This window comes from Labrus mixtus, chromosome 12 (genome assembly GCF_963584025.1).
Source record: "Labrus mixtus chromosome 12, fLabMix1.1, whole genome shotgun sequence".
NCBI lineage: Eukaryota > Metazoa > Chordata > Actinopteri > Labriformes > Labridae > Labrus > Labrus mixtus.
Genome location: NC_083623.1, coordinates 13,348,918 through 13,371,707, shown reverse-complemented (window position 1 = coordinate 13,371,707; position 22,790 = coordinate 13,348,918). Strand labels below are relative to the sequence as shown.

The 22,790-nt window shown below is 41.5% G+C and overlaps 1 protein-coding gene and 1 long non-coding RNA gene across 3 annotated transcripts; both read left to right on the top strand.

The window, feature by feature from the left end:
• The first annotated feature begins 35 nt into the window (after window positions 1-35).
• Window positions 36-22,537, top strand: rps6kc1 (ribosomal protein S6 kinase polypeptide 1). 2 transcript variants are annotated; one of them, XR_009675011.1, is made up of 17 exons: window positions 36-205; window positions 1,290-1,325; window positions 2,236-2,356; window positions 2,625-2,740; window positions 2,830-2,923; window positions 3,026-3,079; window positions 3,214-3,636; window positions 4,054-4,178; window positions 4,651-4,749; window positions 7,049-7,096; window positions 7,632-7,764; window positions 9,285-10,946; window positions 12,338-12,427; window positions 18,127-18,209; window positions 18,418-18,599; window positions 19,821-19,916; window positions 20,842-20,940. XR_009675011.1 is itself a non-coding variant. In XM_061052082.1 (16 exons), exons 1-16 carry the CDS (start codon window positions 104-106, stop codon window positions 20,941-20,943), a joined length of 3,384 nt encoding a protein of 1,127 aa, XP_060908065.1. In that variant the 5' UTR covers window positions 36-103; the 3' UTR covers window positions 20,944-22,537. The 2 variants fall into 2 exon arrangements, 1 of the variants encoding a protein (XP_060908065.1); XM_061052082.1 differs by lacking the exon at window positions 18,418-18,599 and having other exon boundaries at window positions 20,842-22,537.
• On the top strand, window positions 14,673-18,107 carry LOC132984990 (uncharacterized). Its single transcript, XR_009675012.1, has 3 exons — window positions 14,673-16,390; window positions 16,589-17,637; window positions 17,676-18,107. It is a non-coding gene; the product is annotated as an uncharacterized LOC132984990 (long non-coding RNA).
• Window positions 22,538-22,790: the final 253 nt, after the last annotated feature.

Below are 22,790 nucleotides of genomic sequence, written 5' to 3'. Positions count from 1 at the left end.
ACAGGGGGGCGCTCTAACATATTTGCCTGACTGCTTCTGCTACCAGGGAATGAATGTGTACGGCTAGCCGGCTGGTAGCTTTGGCAATGTTGTCATTATCAGAATGATATCGCAGCGGGACAGAGGAGAATTTGCTCGGTTTTATACTGTCACAGATCCCAAAAAGCATCAGAAAGGATATACAGTCTACAAAGTCACCGCAAGGGTAAGTAAAGAGGAAGACGGGCACTCTGACAGCAAGGCTAATGCTATGTGTTATTAGCTCGCTAGCTATCCAGCTTGAGCTAATATGATGTAAACAACACTTACGTTACTTCCATCTTATTAGACAATGATAACTGCTCTGGTTAACACAGAAGTTGTAGCAGGAAAAACACCTTCAAATGGCTATCTGAAAATAGCTGTTTTCTTATCCAACGCTGCTAATTTAGATTAGCATTGAATCCTCCATAAACGATGTATTAACAGTGAGCTAACGAGCTAGCATTGTTATTGTTAGAAGATGGTGATAAATTAACATTATGTTAGATTAGATTAGATTAGATAAGATAAACGTCATTGTCTGTCCCAACAGTGACAGAAAATCTCTTTTGACAAGGCTCAAACAATAAACACAACTTACATTAAAATCACATTTAAATAATATAATTTATTATTATTATTATATAATAATATACCCTAACACATGTGCAATACTGTACAGGATCATGGCTTTCACATGCTGTCTAAACATGAATGGAAATGTGTCAAAGCCTGGATTTACTCTATGACTTAGCAAGATTGGTGTGACAGTGGTTTAAATCCCAAAGTAGTTTGAAATTCTTTACAAGGAATAACCCCCTGAGATGTGTCATCCAGTTTTAGAGTACAGAAATGAACAATGCACAGACAAAAGTAGACAGGACGTTTGACAGCACAAGACAAGAAAGAAAAAAAACAACAACAAAGTGCTGTTTTATACTGAAAACATTTTATATAGGGAGATAAAACCCCAAGTGAATCCCTTTGCCGTATCAGACACATGGCTTTACTTGTAGTGCTTTATTTTGAAGTTGTCTGCCTGCCACTCTGCTTATTTTGATTGTTGGTGATGTCTCGTTTCTACTCTGAAGGCTTCCGTCATTCACTATAATAATACACTCATTGTCACTCTCAGAGCTGTGTCCTTGCTCATTCATGTGTCAGCAGCACAAGAAATTCCTTGCAGCTAAACCAGCACTGAAATCTTGTACTTTTAGAGAGGAATCACCGACATACAATATACCAAATCGTCTCTCTTTGCCACACAGATAATCTCCAGGAAGAGCCCAGAGGATGTCCAGGAGGTAAGGAGTCAGTCATTGTGTATCAAATACAGTGACTCTGTGATTATGCAAAGTAGGGGTTGGCTGGAATACTTGAGATTAATTTTTTCATTTCTGTTTTTAGCTTGTTGGAATATAAGCACTTCTACGCTTACAGCTTTATGTCTTTTATTTTAATTGGTTGGGGCCTTCTGTTACAAAATTAATTTTTCAAAATAAAATTTTGCAAAAAAAAATAAAAAATACGAGTGAATGGTGACATGGGTAGTGAAATTATTATTATTAAAGAAAATGTAACCGCACATTTGACTTTTCTATTTTCCCATGAAACTTTGATTACCATACTGGTAAACACGCATGCATACTCTGTTCCACACTGAGGAATGCAGTCCAGCCTGTAACCAGCGCAAATGCAGCAGGCATGATGTCAATTACTGTCTGGAAACGCACGCATACCTCCCTTATTGAACAGTGGTCCTGTTTGGGAGCTCAGTCCACTATTCTCATAGTGACTGGCTGGCCAGGATTTTAGCAAAGCGCACTGGAATCTCAGCATTATGAGAAAGTTTTTGCTTTATCCGAGAGGAAGTGCTTTGTTAAGGTTGGTGTGTGAATGTTACAACTTATGTCGGTGTAAAATGAAGTTGTTGTATGTGTTAGTTAGTTTGTGTTCGCTTTGGAGCATAGTGGATTTTCCTTTGAATGTTGTTGTTGTGGTTTTAGTTGGAAGTCTTTCAAATTGTTTTTTCTTTAACAATGAAATAAATGTTTTCACGATTTACATACTTCAAAAAATTTATAACAGTAATTTTTAACAGACGGTTATAAAGTCAAGTTACAAAATGAATTCAAATTCACAAAAGTATTGATTCTCCATTACACTCTCCTATCAGTCTTCATCCATTTCTCCTCTCTCTCTCGCTTCCTATAGATAACAGTATGGAAGAGGTACAGTGATTTCCGCAAGCTTCATCAAAACCTCTGGCAGCTGCACAAGAATGTATGTAGCCAGTCGGAGCTGTTCCCTCCGTTCGCCAGGGCCAAAGTCTTTGGTAAGAAACCAACCCTCTGATTCCACTTATTTTAACCAAAAAAAAAAAAAGAGACAACATGTTTATCTTTGATTGATTGAAAATGTTTGGGTCATCTGGTGCCTTCAGATGTCCTCGTTAGTGTGAGACACTAACAGCAACTATAAATCCTGATCCTGAATAAATGGAGGAGTGATGACTCTGCCTCCTGGTGGCAGCTCAGTGTTATTGTTCAGTCATCAAGCACTACCTTCTAATTGATCTGCCTCTCCATGTATGCAATGTGCAGGGCGTTTTGATGACTCAGTAGTAGAGGAGAGGAGACAGTGCTCTGAGGATCTCCTTCAGTTCTCTGCAAATATCCCTGCTCTCTACAGCAGTGAGCACATACAAGATTTCTTCAAGGTACACAAACATACATATTAAAAAAAAAAAAAAAAAAACATATTCTCAGACAGACCACTGAACCCAATGTTTTTTAAATTCTTTACAAGGGTGGCGAGGTGCACGACGGTTCAGAGCTCATCGGACCAGCGGAGCCATTTTCTGACTTCCTGGCAGACAGTTTATCGGACTGCAGCTCTGACGGTACTCTCACACACATTAACCCTCTCTCTGACTCGGTCTCTCTCTTCATTTATATGAACTGTTCATCCTCGACAGCTCAGACATTTTGAACATGTTTTTCAGTGCAAAGAGACCTAAGTGGTGCAGATGATTTGACTATCACTTCTGAGTATGGAGGTAAGGTTTCTTCAAACATAGAAAAAAATTAACAAAATGACAAAAAAAAAACCTCTGCAATCTTCTGTTCAAATATTGGCTTGTTACGATGTCTATATATTTATTTTTCTCATGACCCCTATTTCCTCCCTCAGGCCCGTCTAGCGACAGCGACCTGACCTCCCTGGCTGTGGATTCAGACTCTCTAACTGGGCTGGATGATGGCATGGCCTCAGGCCGCACCTCCCCAAACCAGCCACAGGGGGGAGCCACCAACATTAGCAGCAGCTGCAGCCCTCGCTTGCCCTCCCTGCACGAACCTCGCACCTCATCTCCTGCCCCGGTTCCTGCCTCCTCAGCCCCAAACCCAGAGGTCAGCTGGCCAGGCCGAACGCCGCTCTTCTCCAGCAGCCTGAAGAAAGCCCCTGCTGGCAACCCGAGAGACGTGAAGTCAGATTACTTAGACGGAGCCAGTGAGCTCATTTGTTTGGCTGTACAAAAAGAGAAGGAGCAGGACTTCCAAGCAGCCTTCTCCTGCTATCGCAGCGGAGTGGACCTGCTGCTGCAAGGAGTACAAGGTCAGTGTGGAGAAGAGCGGGGAAACTGTGCTGTGCTCAAAAATGAAGATCAGAAGGTGTTAAAGTGCTGATGCAATATTGTGAAAATCACACACAATGCTCTTATTCTGTTTTTATAGCTACATCCTAATCTGCTTTTAACTTAACTACACATGCTGAATAAAAAAAATCAGCATATGTATTTATTTGATCAGCTAGTAGTGTAGAAATTGACTTTTAGTTTGGCACTCTTACTTCACAACCCAATATGGAGGGGACAAGCTAAACTGTCACTCTCAGTTTTGTATTTCAAAGCTTGTCACTAAAAACCAAATATTTTGTGTCAGTAAACAATCGCCAGAACAGAAACGTTTAACTCTGCACTTTAAAATCTGCTTTCTATAGACAAACTCACTGAACTTGCTCACCTCTCTTCAGGTGAGCCCAGTCCCACGCGGCGAGAGGCCGTGAAGAAAAAGACTGCAGAGTATCTGATGCGAGCAGAGCAGATATCCAGTCAGCATCTGAGAAGCAACATGGGTCAAGGGTCAACGCAGACAGTGGTGAGTGGGAGGCCTGTACGCTGCCTGTGTTAGATTATGCTAATATATTTATATGCATGCATCCACCAGGGTCCTCAAACCACTTGAGGGAGTACACCAGAGTGCTTCTGGGTTTAATACAGATGAAAACTTTGCTGCAAGTCTGTATAGGAAAATCTCATCACACTTTATTGTATAAAGAACATTTGCTGTGTAAAATTATCAATATATTTATCATCACAGTGTATTGGATGATAACTTATAAGGCAGTGAGTAGGGAGTTTTTGCTCCTTAAAGGGGCTTCAAAGTGAGCTTCACTTTACTAATGCATGCTTTCCTTTAAGTTAGATTCCTTGTCAATAGACATTGTGTGTCATGTGATTCTCACAGAATTTATTTGTTGGTGTTTTTACTAACCCTTGCTGCTGCTCTATTCTACACAAAGATAATATTATGTGTAATTGTATTACATTTACATTTCTTTCCCTCTAAGGCTTTGGGGGCACAGTGCTGCTCGTCCAGCAGCAGAGGAAGCCAGCAGAGTCCGTCTGAGGAGCTGAGAGCTTACAGGGTGCTCGGGGTCATAAATAAGGTCAGTTTACTGTAAATCTTACAACTTGCAGCCGAGTGTTGGGAGTCTGCTCTTACGATGTTGTTCTTTTCTTATCATAATAAAAACAATTCTGCAAAGGTGCAGATTTAAAAATCAGAAAATGCAATTTGATGATTGTTAAAATTCAGTATTTCACTCAAATGTTAATGGTGAAGAAGGGAATTCTCAGGATGTAAACAAATACAGTGAAACTACACAGTGGTGCGGCAGACGCTCGATAGTCACCCCAGACGAGATACATTTCTCCCCCTCGTGTCCTTTCCGTCTTCAACCCTCACTTTGATGAAGCTATAAAACATAATAGATTTACTAGCTGGTATGGTAAGAGCTGAGTGTGTGTATGTTTAGCATCAGTTATGACGACCCCAAGGTCAGTTTAGGTTGCTGGTCCTCTCAACCAGCTGCCGGCGAAGCAACTTCACCACTCAGCCATGAAATGACTTGGCAAGCGACGGGGAGAGCGGCACACAAAACACTGAATCAATGATGCTCGTCCTTAACACACACACACAAAACCCCAAGGAAAATGTTGACACAACACTAACATGTGTTTCTCAACAGAGGTTCACGCAAAATCCACAATATGTCCCAAACGAACCAGACACACAGCAGGAAAACTCTACAATAAGTGGATACTGCGCTGAAATGACCCAGCTATCCTCTCCACCTCCTCCTTCCTCCTTTCACTTTTAATGGGGACAGAGGGGACAGATGGAGAGAGCTCCTCACCCTGATGGCCCCGCCTGCGCCCTCCACCTCCCCCTTCCCTGATGTTTGTGTCTTAATTATATTAGCGCCCTGGCCGGCACCGCCACTCTGTTTACTCACAGCTCCATTCATATCCATTTAGCCTGCACCTGTTTGGTCCCCGCCAGGGTCACATGGAGAGAAGGCACTCAACATAACATACTCATGCACACACGCTGCGCTACCCCGCACACAGGCAGGTTCACGCACATATGTTCAAGCCCTTCCCCGGAGACCGTGAGGCAGCAGAAGAGCAATGGAGACGTCCGAGAGAAAGAGGGAGTGAATCAAGATGTCAAATAGAAAGAGAAGTGGAATTAGAGATGTTGAAAGCTTTACGCTAACTTTATGTTTTGTAGTTTAGTTTGTTTAGTTTGTAGTATGTTTCAGATTAGAAGAGATGGGGATTTAGAGATGGTACTACTGCTAGCAGCTTCTTTGTCTACATTGAAGCATTGAAGGTGACATATTTTATTATTATAAGAGTATTAGAGGAGAATAAATGCATCTGTAATAACCTACAGTGCATATTTAATGTGGCAGTTTGGATTTCAGATTCATGTAACTACTCTATTTTGTGTTATTTAGGGTTGAAAACTAAAGATAAAAACTCATTTTTTTTCAATATTTAAGTGCAGTGATAATCAAAAGATGTTCACCTTTACCGTCTCTGTAGGATTCTTTTTTTCAAACTTTAACGTTTACAATAAATGGTGGTCATGTGGACTATTGTATTAACATTTTTTCCTGTTGTGACTTTAAAACGATTTGAGAATCCAACAACACCTCAATTATTTCCATTGTCATCACCACTATTACTATAATACTTTTTAAATAGTAAGGTATTCCCTGTTTTTATTGAAGAAATACAGACATTAATGAAATTTTTAAAAAAAATTAAAGAAATCTCTGCACATATCAAACATTTAAATGAGCCGGTGGGAAGACAACCATGTACCTCTTTGGCCCTAATCAAACTAATCAGGGAACCCTGGACTGGTTAAGAGACTCAGTCTTCAATGATTCATCTCAGTGTGAAGAAAACTTTCATGATATAGAAAATGTCAACCGATTGATAGATTAATAAATGACTTGCATTTAAGATTACAGTATTTGTCTTGATTTAATTTTCTCCGTTATCCAATTAATGGAAGCATCAGGTCAGGTGTGATGTATTTGTAAAGATATGTGTCATTTTGTCAGCTTTACTCTAGTCTTTGTTTTGTTTTTATAGTTTTTGGCAGCTGGTATTTCATTTTACTCCTTTTTTATGCTGATAAACTACAGCGTTAATATTCCTTTATGTCATTGTTATGTGACTGATTTAGTTTGCTCCACACAGCAGGATCTGATGTGCTAATGCCAAATTTTTTTGTGTGTATAATTTAAGTTCCTACATTTATCTTGCAGTGACCTTTATGTGTGCCCTGACCCTGTGGTTAAAAAACTCTGCTCTGGAGGACATAACCACTACATCATGTTAGACCTTGTATGTCTGTTCATGCCCATTAATGGCAATCTTCCATCACAGGTTCTTCTGGTCATGGACAAGAGAACGCAAGAGACGTTCATCCTGAAAGTAAGTGTAAAATACCCATGTGTGTGTGTGTAACTGTTAGTGTGAAGTGTGCCAGAAGCCCCTGTGTGTGACTGGTGTAATTGATTCTAATGGGCCTGTCCCTGTCAGCTCCTCTGCTCTCAGGTGTGAGACGTGTGCCAGATGCCAACACACAGCGCGGGCACAGATGACTACACACACACACACACACACACACACACACACATGTACGCACATACTTGCACACACACTCTGTTGGCCAATGTGAACTATACGTGTAGCGCTGATAGATTTGTGTGGCTCTGTTAAAGTCACGCGCTGTATGTGGCTTGATGAATCAAGTGACTTTGAGTTGCCACGGGGCATAGCTGGCAACTCTTTAATGGGAGGTTTCTCCTTTGCCACACTCTCCTTCATCATTTTTCTTCACTACCTTTATCTTCACGCACACACACACACACACACACACACACCTTCCTTTTCCTCCTATCACACCTCCTTAAATTCTCTTTTTAATGACTTTAATTACTCACCTGCTTCTTCCGTCTTATTGCAGGGTTTAAGGAAGAGCAGCGACTGTGGGCGGATTAAAAGGACCATCATGCCTCACTCCGTGCCCCACATGGTGCAGCTGAGGAAGTTCATTGTTTCTGAAGACGTAGTTTTCCTCCTGCTGCAGTATGCTGAAGGTAAAACACAAACCCATATCTCACACTCATCACCTTCTTCTTCTCATTTGGCTTCCCCCACCCCCCTCCCCTCTTCCCCTGCATCTCTTCCAGCTGTCTCTCTGCCCTTGTTTCAGACAGATGTTTGATAGAGATGGGTGTGTGTCACAGGTCGTTATTCTGAATACCAGGTGGCACCATGCTTCATTAGCTGTGCCAACACCTGGGCCTCCTTACATCCCACTAACTCCAGGATGTGTGTGTGTTGCTTATGTGTGGGTGTGGGTGAGTGCGTACAATGAAATGCAGCCATATTTTTTAATGCCCTGTAACCTTTTCAATCTGGTGCACTCTATAACCACCCTGCGCTAATATTAGTGGACAGTATTAAATATCATGTGGGGCTGTTCAACATGATCTAATAAAGCCAATCAAAAGCCAGAGAAAGCGTGGGTGAAACACAGTTACACCTGGATTCAAAGAATACAGGTTTCACTTTATGTTTGTTTAGTGATGTAGAAGTATATATATATATATATATATATATAGTCTACAGCAGCTGATGTGTTAAATGAGGATAGTCAGGCAGATAGAGGCGAGGCAGTGACCTGAGTGACATTGGACAAAACAACATGTGGATGTTTTACTTTCTAAGCCATCGAGCTGCCCTGCTATCATTATCATCACTGCACACTCCCTATCTGTTCTCATCACACACAACAGATGCTGGCTTCCAATTGCTCACACTACAGCTGTGTGTGCGTGTGTGTGCGTGTGTGTGTGTTTGTGCATGTGTGTGAGCAAGACAGAAAAGTCAAAACACGAATCCAATCCCTGATAGTCCAAATTGAGTTAAATAATAACTCAATAATAATAACCCAATTTGGACTATCTGCAAGGTGTTTGTTTCCCTTGGTAAACAAACACCTTGGTAAACAAAACTTGGTAAATAAGTAAGTGATGAGTCTTTAGAGTTTTCCAAATAGTGCCAGTAACTAAGGAGCTGCAGAACCCAAGTGGACTGTCTTCTCTGCATTTGGTTGTTCAGAACATTTCTAGTGTTAATTGCCCACCAGGTGGCGCAGCACTGGAACTGGCCAGTGGCCTCTAGACATTAAGGAGGCTTCAATGGCACCAAGGTTTTAATGTAGCATGTTTTGGGACTTTGACTGATTACAAATCCATGCACTAGTTCAAAATTGAAATCACAAGGTCCTTAAGGTGCATTTGTCACCCTCTTTAAAGTGCAGAACAATCCAAGAAATCAATGACTTCAAGACATGATTGTTGTTTTTGTGTCTTGAAGAAAAGTATTACAAACTCACAGATTTTCACATCTGTGATTTTGTATTAATATTTGTTGTACACAAATGTACATACATGATCCGCTTTGAGACTTGTGTTTTCTAAAGCACACGTTATTGATGGGTATAAAACACAATGAGCCACATTTTCGAAAAAAAGGTTATCCCAGTTGAAATAATGTTTAAAGTTGTATTCATGAGATAAACTTATTTTTGTTTAATGTCCTTTATCTTTAGGTGGAAAGCTGTGGTCACACATTGGAAAGTACCTTCGTTGTTCAAGCCCAGAGGAGAGCTTTGATATTCCTTTCATCCAGAAGAGCCACACAGCAGCTGTTCATTCTCCGAGACACGCTGTACCAAAGCTGGATGCAGGATCGGCCAGTTCTGGTTCTGTGCTGCCTGCTGGTTCTGAATCTGCTACAGGGCTGCAGAACGAAGAGGAGAACCTCGACAAATCTCCTCAGAAAAGTGTTCTTCCATCCAGGCTTACTAAACAAACCGGGGCCCACTCGGACTCTGGAGCCACCTCTGAGGAGGAGTGCACCAACAGTTATCTTACACTTTGCAATGAATACGAACAAGATAAAGTAGAACCAGATGCACTAGAAGAGGAGGAAGAGAAGAGCGAACAGGAAATGCTGTCGCTAGAGGTCCCCAACGCGACAACCACTACGTCCTCACGCAGCCGCTCGCTGATTAGCAACGACAGCCTCTCTTCTCCCATTAGCTCTCAGGATCTCAGCTTTTTTACAGATTCGTTGGACAAAAGCGGCCACACTGCAGACACCGAGCAATACTGTGGGGATGCCCAGGACAACAGTGAAGTCTTCAGTCCTCTGCCATCCCCTGCTGCACCTCTGTCTTTGGACCAGTCCAAGCACACACCAATGGAGTTCTTCCGTATCGATAGCAAAGACAGCGCAAGTGAGGTGACCTGTCTCGACCTAGGAGAGCAGCGTCCCTCTCACAAGCAGGTCTCTGTCTTTTCTACATCCGACCTTGGCTCAGACGTCACTGAGGATCTTCCTGAGCTGGCTCAGGAGGTCAAAAGCCAAGGCTTGGAGCTTTGGGGGTTGGACTGCAGTGATAAAGGCTCCAATGAGTCGGTGCCAGTTATTTCATTCAAAGAGGCTGTGGTTGAGGATGAGGGTCACCCACCAGACCTTTTGGTCAACCTGCCTGAATTGAGCGGGACGGAGGATTCTTTACAAGAAGAGTTAGAGTCTTCAGGGGTGTGTTTGGGCCTCGAGGTTACAGCTTCTCCTCAGAAATGTATCCAGCCCGACGTCTTACAGCTTCACAGCCAGCCTGAGGCAGAGGAGGAGGAGCAGACGCTGGAGCAGGAGCTTTCATCTTACTGCACAGCTTCTGCAACCTGTGACATCAGTGTTGCATCTTCCTCCCCCTTTAATTCGCTGTGGGATGACTGCAGCTTGGCGTTTGCACAAGAGGCCTCTGAAAAGATGGTAGTGGATCTCGCATGCCAAAAAAATAGCGCGCCCCTCGACCTCCCAGACATCGACTCACTTAATAAGAAACTCGAGACCAGTATGGGCGTTAATAAAGACTTGATTCCAGATCCCTGTGGTAGAAACACTGATTCTATCACAGCCAAAAACGGGAGTGAGGCCTGTGCAGGGGTTGAGAGTTTACCAGGGCTTAGTGGTGAATCACAAAGAGTTATTAGTATTAAAGGTGGCAGCGAATTCGACAAAGACGTATCAAGGCTGTTCAGAGAGCTGGACGAGCTGTCGTTGGCTGCATCGCAAGCTCGCATCCCCGAGGAGTTTGTTCGATGCTGGGCCGCGGAGATGGTGACAGCCCTGGACTTTCTGCACCAAGAAGGCATCATCTGTCGAGACCTGAACCCCAACAACATCCTGCTCGACCACCAAGGTGAGACATCAGTTATGAACAGAGGATTACCCACAACACTATGTCGATTCAAACTTAAGATATTTACCCACCGAGACAAAAGAATATGTAAATGTTTGTGGAACAAGATCTGAAAATTCAAACTTTTAACCTAACTCTTTTAATTCAAATTGCAATACTGCTTACTAAATATAATATTAGAGCCGCATTATAATACAGTTTATTTACAGAATGGTTAGACAAACCTGTGGATGAGCTTAAAGCAGAATACAGCTGTCTCTTTAATGTTCAACCAGGTAAGCGAAAGCAAACATCCTCTGTCTGTTACACGCTTACACATCATTCCTCTCACTGCCACAATGACTTCATTGAGACTTTTTAACAATAAATACAACGTGTTTTTAAGGAAGGCAAAAAAAAATGTACTCATACAAGAAACCCAGTAGCTTTAGATCAATTTGATAATGGCTAGTGAAACTTCCAAGACACAAGATGTAAAAAATGTATGAAAAAGTTGCTGTAGCAGAAACATTAGTTGTAAACTGAGTAAAGTATCTCTGATGTGATACTTCCGTAAAGACTCAAAGTTTTATTTCATAGAACTTTAATCCAACCCAGTGCCCATTTGGAATACCGGTAAACCTTAAATTGCAAAAACTGGATGACTGCAAACCATCTCAGAAAAGTTCTATAGGGACCTAAATTACATTTTTGCAATGCGTTGCTTTTAATCATCATTTCAATGATAGGACGCGAAACATCCTGTTAATCTGACTCTCCAATAAATTGTGGATGTCATTTTTTTTCTTTACTTTGTTGTCAAGAAAAAAATGAAACTATGGATTCAAGTTTTGTATTCCTTCCTTACAGGGTAGATCCCTTTTGGGCTGTCTCTGTCAATCAAACATGATGTAATGTATTTCCTTCAGCGAATGCTCCTCAAGAGATAACAGTGTTGTTGTACCAGGAGGTCACAGATCCCCTCTCAACTTCTTCTTTTGTCATCCTACAATCATCTCTCCCCACCTCGTTATCAACAAGCGTCTAATTAGCTGAGTGGCTGTTTTCGTCTCCCTGCCGGTAATTATTGTTCTAAAGGGCCCATCAACGGTGTAGTGTGGTGCATCAGTCTGGCTAGCCTGGGCTAATGGCCACGGCTACCTAATGACACCATTAGTTCTAATGATAGTGTTAACGGGTAGCCGCTAAACAGGAGTAATCGGTGGGGCTGTGTGCTTGAAGAGCTTGCAGGGGGATGTACAGAGGCGGAAAGGAGCAGAGGAAGGAAATGTTGGAAAGGTGAGTAAACAGTTTGAGAAGCAGCGAGTCGGAGCGACGCTTGACTGCGCGGGGTTGACGAAAGGAGGATTAGATGATCGCATTTTGAGATGTCTTCCTTTCTGTCTCCCTAGGTCATGTTCAGCTTACGTACTTCTGCAGCTGGAGTGACGTCGAGGAGTCCTGTGACAAAGAGGCCATTGCCAATATGTACTGTGCACCAGGTACGACATCTACAACTGTACTAATCCATTTTTTTAAATCTCTGATTACTCTTATGCACTAATTCTACACTGATTAATTCAGAGCCTATATTCATACGTGTGTTTGTGTGTCAGTCCGGATGTTTGTGTGGGGTTAATTCTATGCAGGCATGCAGGGCCATAAGTAGGTTACTTTCCCATGGTCACAAACCCCTCATTCATGAACAGGCATGAATAAACAACCCAAGTGAACACAAACCCCTCTGGAGATCAGAAAATGAGTATTCTTCCTGCCTCTGAAACAAAGAAATCTATAGTTTCATGTCCTCTTTAGTTTTTTTTTCTTTAATACGTTGCCTTATTGTTGCTAAAGGAACCTCATCAGGATGCATGCAGTACTCCTGTTGTTAGGTTTGACGTTTTCAATGAACACTCATTTGGTTGCTAATAGTAGTGAATACACATTTAATCAAATTTTCTTAAAATCTTCCAGCAACATTTTGGTGATCTTGTAGTTCTCTAATTGTCCTGTAGAGTTTGCTGTTGTGCAGCTGTGAAGCCCGTAGTGCAGTAACGCTGTGCATTGCCCCCAGCAGGCTTGTGGCAGCTCTGGCATGCTGTTTACAAGCTGCCGAAAACAAACTGCTGCTAGACTACAGCACCATGTCCCCACTTAGCACGTCTGTGTGTATGGGGCCTGTGTTTGACATATAGGCGGATACGTATTCTAGTAACTACAGCTTCACAGTTGGGTTGTTTCTTACATTATATGTGATTGGCTGGATTATTCTTTCTTAAATATGCAGGATGTAGAACTGCTAGCTGGAAACACTCGGACACACTCTGAGACATATACGATGGCCCCTTATACCCATTCTCTCTCCCACACACTCATATTAAGCCACTCACTCATATTCCTCCTCTCTCTTAAGCCAGAAAGGTCACTTCAGATTGAAATCCTCCTTGTGACTACAACATACATATGCAACTATTATAATTAATCTGAAAGCAACAAATGCTCTATCTAATATTTCAAGTATGCATATATATATATTTTTTATTCCTGGAGCAACAGTCTGTTTAAAAGCCTGATAATGGAAGCACATAGAGGCATGTGTGGTTGTGACCGGCATGAGGTGACCTAAAGACACAGAACGAGGATCGTAATGCTTTATGAGGCTGGAAATGTTAACTGCAAAGCCGAGATAAGTTTTCTGCTTAAGTTACTGTGGAATTATTTTGTTAGGAATCTTGTTATGAGCATCAAGTGAAAACTGTCTTATCGTGTGGATGGTAGGTTTGAATATAACGTGTAATCTTTTGAAAAATCCTCTTTAATGTAAATTTTATTTTCGGATTTCATAATGAATTCTTTTTGAACGTATTTCAGTTTCAGTTATATATTTAAAGTTATATTTATAATTTCTCCAGTTTTTCCTTTTTTTTGTCTCTTCTTATTTTTTACAGCTGTATCTGTACGGTTAATAGAAAATGAAAATGAATGAAAGCTGGATTTTACGATGTTTTCTCCAGTTATAATTACTTATTACATCAAGGAAATGTCTTAGTTTTGGCTGCAACCATTATCTATTAATTGTTTATTTGCTTTAAGTAATTTTCTGACTATGTGCAATTTAAAAAAAAAAAAAAAGAAGTTAGTCCATCCGGCATTGAAAAGAACTCGAGGGAAATCACTTTAAACCCATATAAATAAGAAAAAAATAATCAAACAATTCCAATTGGTACAACTATAACCAAAAAGACAAATGAGTACATGATTTAGTGACAATCAAAGTTGTTGTTGTTGAACGTCTCTAAAAGCTGATGAATTTGTCTTTTAAAGACGGCATGGTTCAGCTAGAGGCTGTGTCTAAATGTTGACCACAATGTCTGCGAGTGAGTCACACAAGAAATGTAATTGTTTTTACAGCAAAGTATTTCAAAAGGGTTAAAAAAAAAAAAAAAAAGCATCACCTTTTTGTCAAATGAAGTGGACATGATTCGACCTCAGCCCAGTTGTTAAAGGTCTTGTTAGTTAAATGACTGCTGGGCCTGCGTGGACCAATCCATGTAATACATAGAAGCTGCCAGCAGGGGGTGTATTACCCTTTAGTTGAGCGATAGGAACTCATACACATCCGTAGACAGTCCTAATCAACCAGTGGCAACTTTTTCTCTTTTTTCTTGCTTGTCTTTAATTTCCAACATCTCTGTTGTTACCTTTTAATTTTTAATTTTTTTTTACAAATGATACAAACTAATATTCCCTATTTTTTTGGATTATATTTGTTTACAAACCTGCAGGACAACTACCTTAAGTAATGCGTGTGTCTGTAGATGTATGTGCTTGTGAAAACACACACACACGCTAACACAGAGGTTAGTGAGTGTGTGTCTCTCTTGCCCTTGTTATGTATTGCTGTTTATCCAGACAGGGTCAGCTCTAGCGATGGCTTCATTCCTGATGACAGATTTATGACTGTTTGCCAGAAAGCTAGCAGGGGGCCTGCTGTGACCGTGTGTGCGTGCGTGTGTGTTTATGTCTGTGTGTGTGTGTGTGTGTGTGTGTGTGTGTGTGTAAGAAGAAGGAGGGAAACATGTTTTGAAAGCGCACACATTCACACCCACAAAAAAACAGGGGAGTGGACCCTGAAAATACAGCAGTAGGGAATTAATCTATTTATCCTACACTACTGCTTATTTCCTTTTCACCATTACGTCATCATTGATAAACATCAGATGGCTCATGTTTTTTTTCTTTAATAAGAAAAAGTACAAGCTGTTGCGTCGCCTGATGCGACATCATTTGAGCAGAAAAAGGGAATTGTTTTATTGTTCTGTTGAGGGGGAAGGACAAAACTGATTGTCTTCAACGTCTAGGAAAAGGGAAATTCAGTATTTTCTTCCCCTCTGAGGTAACAGGCCAGTAACTGAGAACTTCATTATTATACACACCTTTTTTTCTTTTGCTGTTTTGCTTACTCTTTTACCGACTAAGCCACAGAAAGATGTAATAGAGGATAACGTGTAGTTCCCCTTTTTTTGAAACAAAGCTCTCACATTGTTTAGAAAAGTAAAAAGTTCACATTCTGGAAACGAGGGAGATGAATTAAAGGTTTGTGTAAGGTCTGTTTTAGACTACTTAACTTACAAGATAAATACTGTAACTAAAAAAAACAGAGCCTAACCAATTCATAAGACACAAACAGTCTTGGGAGATCATACACGGATCCTTCCTTACTTCCTACCTGCGTGCAGTCTACTTCCTCTTTTAACAATGACTTTCAGTTAAGTTTTTAGGGAAGTTTTGCTGAGAGGAGAAGAGAGAAAGTTCCTTATGGCCCCCGGGAGAGAGGAGATCGAGTGTGATTAAGATACAAAGCAAAAGGGAACTGCGTTGTGTGAGGGGAAAGGGAAGAAGAAAAGGCCACAAGGTGAACGGAGTGTGTCGTTGTAGTGGCGAGTCTGAACTTCTCAGTATTCCCTTTGTCTTCTTTAAACTGCCATTGTTGATTTGAAAGTTTTCTGTGTGCTGTCTAAGAACTGAACTGTGTGTGGAGGTTGGGTAAGATTTGAAAGTTTTACCCATCACACAGTGTAACAGCGAGGTTTGAATGACCCATGGCCTCTGGACGCAGTTAATTCTCCCTTCTCATCCTCTTGCTCTCTGTCTCCTCTTCGCCCTGCCTCGCTCTGACAGAGCGGTAAGTGTAGCCAGCTCCACTGTACTCTCCCTGCAGCTCCTTAGACATTAATCCATTGTGATGACATCGACCTTGCTCTAAGATGTGTACGATTGTGTGTGTGTGTGTGTGTGTGTGTGTGTCCAGTATCTCCCCTCCAGCTGATAACTACGCAGGTATCACTAGTCCGTTCAATGACGATCTTCTCTCCTTGGCTGTCAAAACAGTCGTCCTAGGGAGCCCTGAAGACTGGTTGCTCAGTTGGCTGTGCGTGCGTGTGTGTGTGTGTGTGTGTGTGTGTGTGTGTGTGTGTGTGTGTGTGTGTGTGTGTGTGTGTGTGTGTGTGTGTGTGTGTGTGTGTGTGTGTGTGTGTGTGTGTGTGTGTGTGTGTGTGTGTGTGTGTGTGTGTGTGTGTGTGTGTGTGTGTGTGTGTGTGTGTGTGTGTGTGTGTGTGTGTGTGTGTGTGTGTGTGTGTGTGTGTGTCTCTCTGTGTGTGTAGGAAACATGCAAGTCGTATCATAACCTCTGCTGGAAGAGAACCTCACTGCCCTCTGGAGTTCCCCTCAGCCTCCAGGAGACGAGGGGGTCTTTGTCTCCTATGCTCCCCCAGCTGAGGAGCCTGGTCTCTGGGCACACACAGCAGTGACCCAGGGGTCCCGGCCCCTCTGGAGAGAGGGAAGCTGAGCGGCACAAGAGGCCATCTGGTACCCAGTGGAGCCAGTTGCGCACACACACACACACACACACACACACACACACACACGCACACACGCATACCCTCTCTCTGTCATACATACACTTTTGACTTTAACAAATGAGTATCACTCTGAGTCTCAGGTCTAGATTTAAAGCCCATGTGGATCCTCATAAGCCTTTCAGAGAGACGGTTCTGGATCAGAACACTATACAACAAGGAGTGGGATTGGAAGTGGTCAGACCGCCGATTCAATGCTCTCCTTGTGCACAAATTTGTTTGCGTGAATTTGAGGTAATTTATGAATATTACTTAAGGAAGTGGTGGTAAAGGTGTCCGAGAAAATTTAGAGCCCGTAATTAGTTGTAGCTGTAAATAAAATGAAACAGAATTATGTTCTGTCAGCAGGTTAAAGCTGCAATCATCCACAAATTCTCATCATTCGTAACAGCAAGTTATTTTTCAGGCCAAAGATTTGCTGCTTCTCTTTTTTCTGAAAATCTTTGGGGTCTGGATGTTTTACTGACAAACAAGTAAAAGATTTGTGAAATCAAGATCAGTGAAAATTGTCCTGAAGATGGGTTGTATATGACTTCTGATTAGCCTGACAAAAGACTGGGAATGTGCATCCTTTCAAGATGTAAACAAATCAACAAATTTAGGGAAAAAACGAAGGAAATCAAAATAATCGTGACTTGGAGAGGCGTCTGGGTTGTAGTTTTCTTCTGAGGCTTAAAATAGTATCCAGTTAAAGAAAACTGAACAAATATGTTCTCTATTCTTCCTGCCTCCATGTCTTGGTGTGTGTGCGCGCCTGTGTATATGTGTGTGTGTGTGTGTGTGTGTGTGTGTGTGTGTGTGTGTGTGTGTGTGTGTGTGTGTGTGTGTATAGCACGAGTGTGTTTGTGTTTGAGGTCAGGTCATGCAGATGGTGTGAAGTTGCAGCAGACGGTTTCCTCAATTTAACTGCTTTTTTATTATGCAAATCACCCTTTTATGAGACACACACTTGTTTGTGTGCGCGTCTGTGTGTGCGTGTGTGTGTGTGTGACTGTGTCCATGTTTTTGTGCCCATTTTCAATTGATTGTGTCAATTCAATGAAACATTAAGTTATCCAAGATGTCATTCTCAAAGTGTGTAATGTTAGGGCTTTAAACGCAGAATGATTCTTTGAAGGGGTTTAGTGCATGGGAGATCAAGATCAAAGAGAGAACGTTTTTAATGCTACAAATCTGATTATTTAACATCTAGCACTGGTTGATCTTCTTTCCTAGGTTCCTCCAGCCTCATAAGCTTGTTTATTTATTGATTATTTCTGTGTTTTTTTTTGCTCCTGTTCCAGAGGTGGGAGGTATCAGCGAGGAGATGGCAGCATGCGATTGGTGGAGTTTGGGTGCCATCCTGTTTGAGCTACTGACAGGCATGGTGAGTGAGAAAGTCGGGAAAAAAAATGTTATCTTTGTTGCGAAGGTGTTGTGGGATGTCTGTAGGTGTCTTGGCTTTCAACTCTCTCACACTCTTTATGGTGCTGCCAGGTTGTGTGTGTGATTCTGCGCGCGTGTCAGTATATGTCTGAGTAGGAGGAGTTTATTGTTTTTTTTTCCCTGTGTGTGTGTTTGTGGATGTGTGTGAGGTGCGTCTTGGCTGCCGTCTCGTACTCTGGTTCACGGGGAGTGCCAGGGGTGCCGGTGTGACTTTCTCCCCCAGCCTGAGCTCCATCTGCTGGGCCAGGGGGTCAGCTCTCGCTGGGCCTCTTCGCTGGCTCCTGGCGCAGCGCTGAGCTTTGAGCACACTGCTCTGAGGTCGGCGTGGAAGGTGAGGAGCAGGGCGGCTCTCAAGGTGCCGGAACTCGCCTGGTCCAGGATCAGGGACCCTCTTTTAAGACTGGCTTTTTTTGTTTGGAAGATACAAATCAGCCTGCATACATGAACTTAAACGCATGCTAATTATAACTTACAGCTCTCTTGAAGGACAAATGCACACACACTAGCAGCATGCACACACCCAGTGCAGGTGCAAAGCATCCCCCTTGATTTATTTGTATTATCTATTAAATTTGAATAAATTCTAACTGATTGCCAGTGGGCATATTTTCATATCAGCTATCAGTTTCTCCCATCAATGGCCGAGAAACATGTGTCGGGGGGGGGGTGTTATGTTTGTGATAATATATTGAACGATACACACCCACTTACCTGGAAAAAAAGAAAAAAAAAAGGAAAGTCAGTCACACAGATGTCTCGTTTGATGATTATGTCTGGGTACAGCCCTGGCAAGGATACACACACGCAGGCACACACAGTGTCTCTTGATCCTTGCAGGATAAGATCTCGCCTGGAGCAATCTTGACTGCTGCTAGGAACACAGCCAGAACTCCTGCAGCACGTACAGGAGAGAGAGAGAGAGAGAGCGGCAACTGATCTAACTGATGGAAAAAAACACATCCAGGATCCCCCAACAGAAGCAGTTTATGTTTTTTCTCTGGCTGCACTTTTTCTGCCCCAGCGTTTTTCAATTTGTAGTTTTAGATGCTCTGAAAGATAGACTGATTACGCTTATTATTGTCAATTATTCAAACAGTAAGGCTACTTTCTGTGGTTAGAAGAGAACTACTTTCTGTGGTTAGAAGAGCACTCTCAGGTCTCGTGCTCATTTTATCTTGTTTTGAGTTTTATGTGAATGCAACAACTCCTTTCATCTGACAATGTGACCAGGTCAGACTTTACCGACTAGACAGCTGTTAAACTGTCAGCCGTTTCCAGCGAAGTTGCGGAGTACAAACAAAGTATAAACATGTTGTATTTGTTCCAAGAAAGAGCAACAGTAGTTCAACCCTGGCCTTGTTGTGGTTGATGTGATCACTGTTGTTTCAGGGGCTTTAGCTCTTTGGTCTCCTCCTATTTATCCAGCGCTGATGCTCTCACTCTGAACTGTAAGGCCCTGCGGGTGTCACTGTATTTGTCCTTTTAGAGTCTTTGTTTTGACTGATAGTTATCTCTTTTTTTTTTTCCACCCCTCCTTCCTCTCCGTATACAGTCTCTGCTGCACTGTCATCCAGCAGGAATCGGTCGCCACACGGCTCTCAACATCCCGGAGTCTGTTTCAGAGGAGGCCAGGTCTCTGCTGGAGCAGGTGAGAGTTCCCCTGCTAGCTCGTTTTGTGATGTTTTAACAGTCAGCTCAGAATTAAACTTCTGGCTCATTCAAAAAGTTTTTAATGAGAAAATATTTACTTTTTTATCATCTATTCTTTATAAAAGTCACATTGACTCTTAAGTGACTAATAAAGAACGTCAACATGGGAATCTCGCCTGTAGATGATATTGATTCTGTTGAATCTTTTAAAGAGAACTCTCTCTCTTAGTAATTATAAAATGTATGTATGTGATTTTTGAAAATAGTCTTTGGCAGTCCTTTTCAAGTTGGAGAAACATGACTTATAGGTGACTTACTGCGGCAGAAGAAGTTGTTTATCAGTTTATTTAAAACAACATTAACTCTAAAAAGAGCTCTAAAAAGAGCGGGCTAAGTTTGGGCTGCTGGGTGTGTCAACAGACACACAAAAAGAGTGTTATCCAACTTTCATTGATCAGTAAGAGAGAAAATGACACAGCAGTACTAAAAACTACCGGATACACAAGCAATCTCTGGGAACATGGTAACAGTGACATCACAAACCTAAAGAAATTAGAACAATAAAAACAGGAGCTGGCTGTACTTACATCAATGAATAGTGGTGTATGTATGTGGAAGATTATATCAGATAAAAAAAACAACACTTGGTTCACATGGTGGACATATCCTTTGTCAGTTGCAACATGCTCGTATCTTAAAGCTAATTCAAAATACACAACTCATGCCATGTTGATGTGTATCAATATGGAGAGAAAAGATCAACATTTTCTTAATGTGACAAAATCATATTGCTGAGGAAAAACTTTCAGACACTATGGAATCACTATAATCCATTAGGAGTGCCTGATAACTACATTTCAAAGTTGTTGTTTCATCAAAGTGGGTTTGTCCATTTCTGTTTTCTGTCTCAATATCTTTTCCAGTTGCTCCAGTACAATCCAATGGAGAGACTTGGGGCAGGTGTTGGAGGCGTGGATGATATCAAATCCCACCCTTTTTTTGCCAAAATGGACTGGCCCAAATAGCCACTGTGCATTGTGGGACAAAGGAAACCAGAATTGCATTTTTTGAGGGGGGGGGGACTAATTGCCCTGGATGAACTATTTTCAGATTGGACAAAAAATAGATACAACGTAAATAACAATGCATTTCTGCACATGTCGTCATATCTGTGCTGCCACCCGGTCACCACATACCCCTTTTTCTTACTTCATTTACCAAGAAGCAGTATTAACCTCTGCGTATATTGTGCATTTCTTTATCATGTTTACCGTGTAACCTTATCTTTTCGTGCGGGGAGCATGTGGTGCAATAATTGACACAGGAAGTGCTGGTACTGAGTGACGATCCACTACAGCATTGTTGCTTTAACACTCCTTGTTCTTTAGCTTTTGAGCCAAAATGTCAACTAAGAGTGGCAGGGGGACTTTTTTTGTGATTTAGGTTTTTTTGCATACCATAACTAGTGCATGCTAAACATTAAACTGACACCTTTCATAAAGATCAATGTGCAATACCCTCAGTCTGTTGCTACCTTTAACACTTACATCATTCCTTACCCAGCCCACTGAGATTAGCCATGACTGAGACAAGTTGATGTGTGGTTTTATGCTCTGATGAAAAAACAGACATAATATCTCATTAATTACAACATCGTCCTTTTTTTGTTTTTTGTTGCCAACTCTTCTTACTGCCAAACAGCCCACATACAGTCGCAGAGATGGACACTATGCAAGGGGAATGAACAGGAGTAGATTTTTTTTTCTTCAATTGAACAATTAATTTATATTTAGATTTGATGTAATGCTTATTTAAAAGATCATGTCTGAAAAAAGGGCCGGTGTAAAATAGTGAATGAGTGTTTTCAATGACAGAGTGTTTCGTACATTTAAAAAAAAAAAAAAAAAAAAATGAAGTAAAGAATGAAGAGGTTTGAACAACACGGTTGAAAGTCACCCTTTCAAAGATTTTGGTTGTTTTATGAATATCGCAACACTGATTTTTATGCTTGAACAAATTTCATTTATGTAAAATACTTAATGCTCTGAACAAGAAATCTATGGAACAATAAATAATGTGTGTCCTGTAAATATACCTTTTAAAGGATGTTGTGCTGAGTGGAAGGTTCACCCAGGTGTCAAAAAAACATTGATTATGTTGAACGTGTCAATCACTTTCTGCCGCTTCAATCAAACCCCCCTTTTTGTTTTAGTAACACATCTAGTAACTTATCAGACCGATCAATTTCTGAATTTGTAATGTTTACAATGACTGAATTATATGGTGAACATTTCATTTGTTACTTTGGGAACTTTTTAACACTTCTTGTATAATGGGATGAGACTTTGGAGACTTTTCAAACACATCTTACACATTTCTGTAACAACACACAGATAGTGACTCTTCCACTGATGCTGCACACTATTGTACTTCACAATACTGTTGGCAGATTCTGGCAACTACAAGGTCCATACTCCACTTATTGATCGCTTATTATCAGACATAAACGTCACATGATTTTTTTTCTTCTGCTGAATGTTCACCCTTGTGTGTGCTCCATGTCTATACTGGTCTGTCAGTCACTCTGGAAAAAAAAAAATAAACCTACCTGGATGAGTTCATGTTGTGAGGTGTGTTTCTTTTTTTTTTTTGTACACATTGGGAGTGTGTTTGGAGTGTGTTTGTACTGAGGCTATAGCCCCTCTTATCATCAGGACTCGTGATACTCCTAGAAAGCCCCTGTCACCCATACTGAGCGTCACCGTGACAGTAATACGAGCCAACACACACACACACACACACACACACACACAGAGCAGGATTAATCACCAGCACTTATTGATGATACGCATTGGTTGCAGTTTAAATATTA

What these genes read in the sequence shown, in the direction of transcription:
- rps6kc1 (XM_061052082.1), top strand. Translation starts at nt 104, where the DNA reads ATGATATCGCAGCGGGACAGAGGAGAATTTGCTCGGTTTTATACTGTC. An exon ending in TCTACAAAGTCACCGCAAGG is followed by an intron (nt 206 to 1,289) that starts GTAAGTAAAGAG and finishes TTTGCCACACAG; the next exon opens with ATAATCTCCAGGAAGAGCCC. An exon ending in CATCCTGCTCGACCACCAAG is followed by an intron (nt 10,947 to 12,337) that starts GTGAGACATCAG and finishes CTGTCTCCCTAG; the next exon opens with GTCATGTTCAGCTTACGTAC.